Source organism: Tigriopus californicus, chromosome 1, assembly GCF_007210705.1.
Source record: "Tigriopus californicus strain San Diego chromosome 1, Tcal_SD_v2.1, whole genome shotgun sequence".
Classification (NCBI taxonomy): Eukaryota; Metazoa; Arthropoda; class Copepoda; order Harpacticoida; family Harpacticidae; genus Tigriopus; species Tigriopus californicus.
Genome location: NC_081440.1, coordinates 11209132 through 11215484, shown reverse-complemented (window position 1 = coordinate 11215484; position 6353 = coordinate 11209132). Strand labels below are relative to the sequence as shown.

Genomic DNA, 6353 nt, shown 5'->3' with positions numbered 1-6353 from the left:
AAAAGGTCGAGCAAGTCCAAAGATGTTGCACTAGCTACATTCAAGGACTAGCTCGGTCTGCCAACTCAAATTCGTTGGTAGACCAAATATCATATAAAAATTGAAAGGCAATAAATAGACAAATTATAACCTTTCATTTTAATAGTACTGGGGATTACATTCCCTGTAGCGGTTAGCAAAGCCCATGAAAAACCAAACCAAAAAATCAAAAAAAAATCATGTATTTCCCTTAAAAGTGTCCTTACATAGAGGAGCAAGGGACATGACTGAAAAGTCAAGTTTGTTTGCTCTCAGATCACTCACTGACCAAGCTGAACCATTTGATTGGACATTACTCCCCACATTGTCAACGGCATTCATGACACCTTGAGAGAGCATTAAAGGTTTCTAAAAATATTGTAAAAAGCCAATGATTCAACTAAAGTGAAGTGTTTGTAACTAGGCCTTGGGACCCCATTCCATATTTTGAGCCTAGGCTCTCAAGTTGTTGGCTTGCAAAGTGACCTAGCCTACAACCTCATCAATTCTAATGCTCTTCAAAGAAATGAAGAAAACTAACAAATCATGACTTTAGCCTTGATACATTTTGAATTTATATGAATGATGGGTGTGAACTTCATGTTGTTTGGGCTTTTGATTATGAAATGCATTAGAAAAAGCCCATTGAGTCACATCTTTTTTTATGTATGAGATATATTTCTGTCAACACAATTTTGTGTTAATTCTTAAAGTTTGCCATCTTTTTGAAATAATAAGATGCAAGAGTTTTGTAACAAAAACTTATCACGTGACACTTTTATCTCTTTGTTCAAAAGAAGTCTTACTTATTAGACATATACATACTATATATATGATGACATTAACCATAAATACCTTGATGGTAAAAAGGGAGGAATTAAACGTTAGAATAGTGTAGTACCTATATTGGCCATTTTACAACATTCCTGGGTATTTTATACCTTATACGCCTAGTTTGATAACAACATATGACAATGTGATGAAAGTAACATTAGTGTTCAATGTTGTTATTGATCTGAATACCAAGGTTTTAGCAAAACTCACACTTTTTGACCTACAGAAGAACTAGCACACATTGCCTTTTCGTTGTCTATCCCCAGCGCACTGTCTAGAGAACTCCTTGATTAGATATATACCATACTGCTGGGCGGTTTGTCAGTGGGGGGTGGGTATTTTCTAGTGCTGGGCCGAGTCCGGACTCGAGTCTCTTACTCGATTTTGGAGAAATTGGCCAGACTCTGGTCTTTTAGAAAGAGCTCGAGTCCGCACTAGTCGCGAAAAAAAAATATTTATCTTAGGTTAGACGAGTCTTTTTGCTTGCGACGACTCTAGTAAAAGACTTGAGTCCTCTGCCTGACTCGAATCTTTTGCCGGGTTCGAGTCCGGGCTCGGCGAGTCCGGTAAAAATTCCAAAAATCAATGGACTCGTCCCAGAACTAGTATTTTCTATGATTTTTTTCCAACTTTTTTTCAAAACTTAAACCTATCTTACACATTGTGTGTTTGAGTGACCATCGCTCATACAATACATACATAAGCACGGTCTCCATTTTGCAAACTGTACACGTCCTAACTGAGGATGAAACTCTTGCTGAATTTAACGATAGGACTCGTGGGGTAGTGGTGAGCGGGGTTATCCTATCAAGCGGTGGTTTGAACCGTTCAAGAGTGTATGACGAGAGATGAAAAAATTTCATACATGTCTACTCCTGACTTTTGCAGTAATAATGGCGATTTACCTTCAGTGTTCCCGGGAGAAAATCGTCCTCGTTCAGAATCTTAAACTATGAACACATGGGCCATATCACAGTGTTCTGTTGAGTAGAGGTTTGGCGAAAGACGATTCCCGTTTCCGAACAAAACAAAGAGGCTTGCCAAATTGAGACAGCTAAGCGACCATATTTCCTCCTATGGAAACGACTGATTCTCGATATCTTTTAGTGCAGCAGTAGCCAGAATCGAGTCCAAATGCCTTCAATTCTTTTAGCCGAGTGGGGTGAAATTGGCCGGGCGTGTACCATTGAATTTTCACTTTTTTTCATCGGAAAATGGGCTGTCATGAATTCACTTTGTCAGATGCGAATATGACCGTGCCATTCAGTGGTTTGTGTTTGATAAGCTCAAGCGAAATGTTAGATGATTTGCCCCGAGAGCGCAGCTTTAACCTTGTATCAGACACAATCTAATAATCCTGGTCAGGTGTGCTACCGTGCTACCCACAAAACCTGTGAGTGGCAAATGTATGACCCGAAACTGACCTTCTGTTTGATTTCCAATGTAGTAGTCCTGGATTTGTTTTGACATTACATTTTCTTGCCTGCAATTGGTTGAGCACGACTTGGTGTCAAGCCCATACATAATTGATCCTCCTTCTTACTTAAAAAGAACCGCTTCTCAATTTCTTTCATCTTATCCCACCTGATCATGGACTCCTCGTCATCGTCAGCCGTACCCGGTCACGACCATGCCAATAACTTCCTGTCCGAATATAAGGCCATATCCAGCAAACTAAAAAAGTAAGACCAGCGTCCAACCCATCATATCATATGTAGTTTTGAATTTTCTCGAATTTGAATGACCCACCTACTTTTGCTTGCTTGTATTTGAAGGCGGTTCCTGCGACGACCCAACGTGGCGGAGGCCAATGAACAATTCTGTAAGTTGAGGTACTGGCCTTGGACCATTTCCACGTCTTTTCATGTCCCTACTTTTAGTGCGATTAGCCAAGCGACTTCGATCCGAGGATGAGCCTCAATATGAGGCCCTGTGTCATTTGGCTGTCGCCCGATGTGAGCAATCCGTGGGGAATCATTCGGCCGAGGCCGAGGCCTTAATGGCGGCCTCCCGAGCTTTCTTAGTGGCCGAGATGAAGATTCAGGATTTACATTGCGCTTCCTTTGAAGAACACTTGGTATCTGGTAGGATTTCCCACCGAAAATGCTGATTGATACCCATAAACAGGACGATAAGGGGCTTGATTTTTTTTTTTGTTGCAGCCATCCATTGTTATATCCACGCCATAAGATTATTAGAAGAGGAGGATCAACCTTCGCGAGCCGCTGGTCTTTGCACCGAGTTGGGTAATGCTTTGATCAAGCTGGAAAAGTTTGGCGAGGCTCAAACCTTCTATCAACGGGCGGCTGACCTTCGATCGTCGACCATTCTCGAGTACATTCATGCCAAGACCAAGGTGTCGGAGTGCTTGATCGAAGTAGGCGATTATTATGGATCTTTAGTCATACTAACCGAGATTGCCAGTATGGCTGAGCAATATGGTGGCAAGCCCGTGGTGTCGGTGTATGCTGATATCATGGCCAGGTAAAGAAGTCCTTAAGTGAACGGCTGGAAATGTAGATTCAATCATAGTGCAATATTTCGCAGGTGTGAGGTGCTCAGAGTGTTTTTGTTGCTTCTCATGGAACCCACCGCTCAGAGCATCGGCCCGAATTTGACTCTGATCTTGGAGAAATATGCCTGGGAACACGATGATCCCGTTTCAGCGGAAGAAACTACCAAGTTCTTGTCTGAGGAGTTATTCATTCTGCTTCAGTCGTTCGTAATGGCAATTCAAACGAATGACGTCAGGGCTTTATTGGACCTAGAGGACGCATTGTTGGATCACTTGTCACCCAGAGCCAAGTCATTATTAAGAAAACTGGTCAAAATGAAGCAAGATAAATCCCCACCCCAGTAGTAGATATAGTGACCAACGACCTGTGATAGGAACAGTATGTCCTTTATTCTGGAAGTGTTCTCACTTTCGATTTATAAGTTATAACATTTCATTGTCATTCTCGGCTGCGGCCACGAGCATGCCAAGAAAACTCGTGAAAGTAGCCTCTCCGCCGCCTTTCAATGTTCCACTATGAAGTCGGACCTTGACGATATCACCCAACTCCAATCTATGAATCATGGATTGACCAATCATAGCATATCTCCGATTTCCACTCCCAATGTCTCTGTCGTAAATACAAAGAATGTCTTTGTCATTCACCATGAGCTCCACTTGCGCCTCGCTTCCACTTTCAACCAAAGCGTGAAATTGAAAGAAATAGTGTCCTGATTTGGGACTTATGAACTCCCCTGTGTGAAGATTCATAGCACTGTGGCTATCCACGTGGGTATTTTCATAACCAATGATGCAGTTGTGACAGGACAGCCGCTTGGATGTGTACGCATTGAAGATGACGGGCTTAGAGTCAGGTTTTTCAACCTCATTGGCTTGGCAGGCTAGCAATTGTTGCTTCACCTGGAGCACTTCGCGTTTTAGATTCAAGAGCTCATGCTGAATGTCTAAGTTCCCCGTTGTCGTGGATTCGGGGACTTCACACTTGTGCCCGATTCCTTGTGAGATGTCGTTCAATCCCTTAGCAATGAGTTTGCCTTGAAGCTCGACCACATTAACCAGATCCTCAATAGAGGTGGGTTGCTTGCAAAAGGCCACATGTAAACTAAAGATGATCAAAGTAGGAGCCCTCCACCACCTCATGATGTCGATTGTCAGACGATTTTGTTGATTTGTTTCACTTCATTTCCTGCACTATTCGTCCAAAGCCAAGATAACCGGTTGCTTGGAAGTCATCCAAGCCGACATGAGAGATGATATTGTTGACGTTCTATGCGATTTTCCTGGAAACGTGCCTAACGCAAAGTAGTAGTATATGCCTTAGGATAATCGACGTTTTGCTTCATTTCTTTGCTACTTTTCTTTACTTCAGCAGTAATGAGATTGTGGTGAATTGGCGATTGTGGGTCACGAGATGAGTGAATCCCATCTTGCCTCCAGATGCGCCTTTATGGCAATCAAACTATGTTTTCATTGCTGTGGCAGTCATTTCTACCCAAAATTCAAAACATGACCATTATAATTTCTTAGTTACAAGGGCTCGTATTCCAACTCATACCATCTTTCATTTTATTGTTACCACCTCCTAGGTCATTGTACTTCTAATATCTTTGCACCAAGGCGTCCAGGCTAAAGTGGAAACAGTAACCCTGGTCACCATTTTGAGGATGTTCTCTAATCCAAATTGACAAGACGACAATTTTCGGCAAGTGTCTCTTCCAATAAACCAGTTGTGGAAACATCTGGACCACACTAGAGACAAGCCAAATGGTTGGTTGACCTACAGGTCTAGATGGACCTACTATGGGGAGTTGTGATAGCTTGATTGTGCTTCGGTCATTATCATCATGCATATGGCAATTCGAAAGGCAACACAAGTTCGAGTAAATTACAAGACGCCCCGTTCTCAGAGCAAGATTTCGCTTAGGAGTTGTTTCGTGTGCCTCCAACTTTTGCACTTGTCAAAGGTCAAGAGGTTTATCAAATATGACATTCTTAATGATACCCCTCTAGACTTTTTTTTGCCACAACCAACAACACCACTTGTGGCCTGTCCGAAGTTGGGGGAACCCATGTGTATGCCACGAATTGTGTAAACGGCTTCTACTTTCAACTGACTTCACATTAAATGTTCGGGAAGGGGACCAAGAGCACTGTGCGATGGAAGTTCCACCGAGTATTATATCCATTCTCCTGAAATTTCTTCCTTACGGAGCAGATCTAGAGACGGAAATTTTAAGCGAATATCTCTCAGTCAATTTCTGTTTGACTATTTTATCTCTGATAAGTGATAACATCAGGTTTCAATTGTTGGTTACTACCGAATAGAATGAAAGGAACAGGATGCGAGAAATGCGTTTTACTCGTGACACGCAAAAATGGTTCAATTACTCGACCATACTGCAATTACATTGTCATAAAATGTAATAAATACCAATTGTTCTTTTTCATTTACAATTGATTCAATTACTTTGGCAGAAATTACAATTACTCTCAATGTCTATGGATAAATACACTCGTGCCGGGCCGGGTAGGGTAAAAACCTATCCGAATAAGATTAGAAGGAAAATGGACAATTTGCAAGGAGTATGAATTAGCACTAACGGAAACGCTTTCACCGAGTTAGAATTACGCCGCTCGCCAAGGTTCAAACCTACATATACAGTCTTAGGTTCAAACCTTGGTCTCTCCGAACCAAGTGAAACTTATTGATAGGTATGAACCTGATCACCCTGCTTGTTCATTTGGCTGCCACCCAAGCCGAATTCAAATTGGTCCTGAGTTTGAATGTGCCTCCAAAACCTTCTATGATAATTTCATTGGAAATTAAGATAAAGTTTCAAAAATTGGAGCTTCTTTTGAGTTATATATCATTTAAACACTCGTATTTATTTGCGTATTAACGTTGTTATGCACCTGATCGTCAATTTGGCTCGGTCCCGAGGGCTACGATATAAGCGGGTTCCATTGTAGTCATTTTAGCAGAAAT

The 6353-nt window shown here is 41.8% G+C and overlaps 3 protein-coding genes across 3 annotated transcripts in view; 1 reads left to right on the top strand and 2 right to left on the bottom strand.

Moving 5' to 3' along the window:
* LOC131891678 (diphthine methyltransferase-like) overlaps positions 1 to 1850 on the bottom strand; it is a 9866-nt gene extending 8016 nt beyond the window's left edge. The window contains exon 1 of the mRNA XM_059241421.1: positions 1758 to 1850. The gene's annotated coding sequence lies outside the window, so the exon portion shown is untranslated. The remainder of the gene's footprint in view (positions 1 to 1757) is intronic.
* A 72-nt stretch (positions 1851 to 1922) lies between these two features.
* LOC131891827 (40-kDa huntingtin-associated protein-like) lies at positions 1923 to 4023 on the top strand. Its single transcript, XM_059241531.1, has 5 exons — positions 1923 to 2534; positions 2628 to 2674; positions 2733 to 2936; positions 3015 to 3336; positions 3400 to 4023. Exons 1-5 carry the CDS (start codon positions 2443 to 2445, stop codon positions 3710 to 3712), a joined length of 978 nt encoding a protein of 325 aa, XP_059097514.1. The 5' UTR covers positions 1923 to 2442; the 3' UTR covers positions 3713 to 4023.
* LOC131892000 (cerebellin-1-like) lies at positions 3736 to 4890 on the bottom strand. Its single transcript, XM_059241755.1, has one exon. It carries the CDS (start codon positions 4505 to 4507, stop codon positions 3791 to 3793), a length of 717 nt encoding a protein of 238 aa, XP_059097738.1. The 5' UTR covers positions 4508 to 4890; the 3' UTR covers positions 3736 to 3790.
* Between the last annotated feature and the right edge of the window lie 1463 nt (positions 4891 to 6353).

Coding starts and splice junctions, on each gene's coding strand:
- LOC131892000 (XM_059241755.1), bottom strand. CDS start 4,507: ATGAGGTGGTGGAGGGCTCCTACTTTGATCATCTTTAGTTTACATGTG.
- LOC131891827 (XM_059241531.1), top strand. CDS start 2,443: ATGGACTCCTCGTCATCGTCAGCCGTACCCGGTCACGACCATGCCAAT. Junction 2,675..2,732: donor GGAGGCCAATGAACAATTCT/GTAAGTTGAGGT, acceptor CCCTACTTTTAG/TGCGATTAGCCAAGCGACTT. Junction 3,337..3,399: donor TATGCTGATATCATGGCCAG/GTAAAGAAGTCC, acceptor AATATTTCGCAG/GTGTGAGGTGCTCAGAGTGT.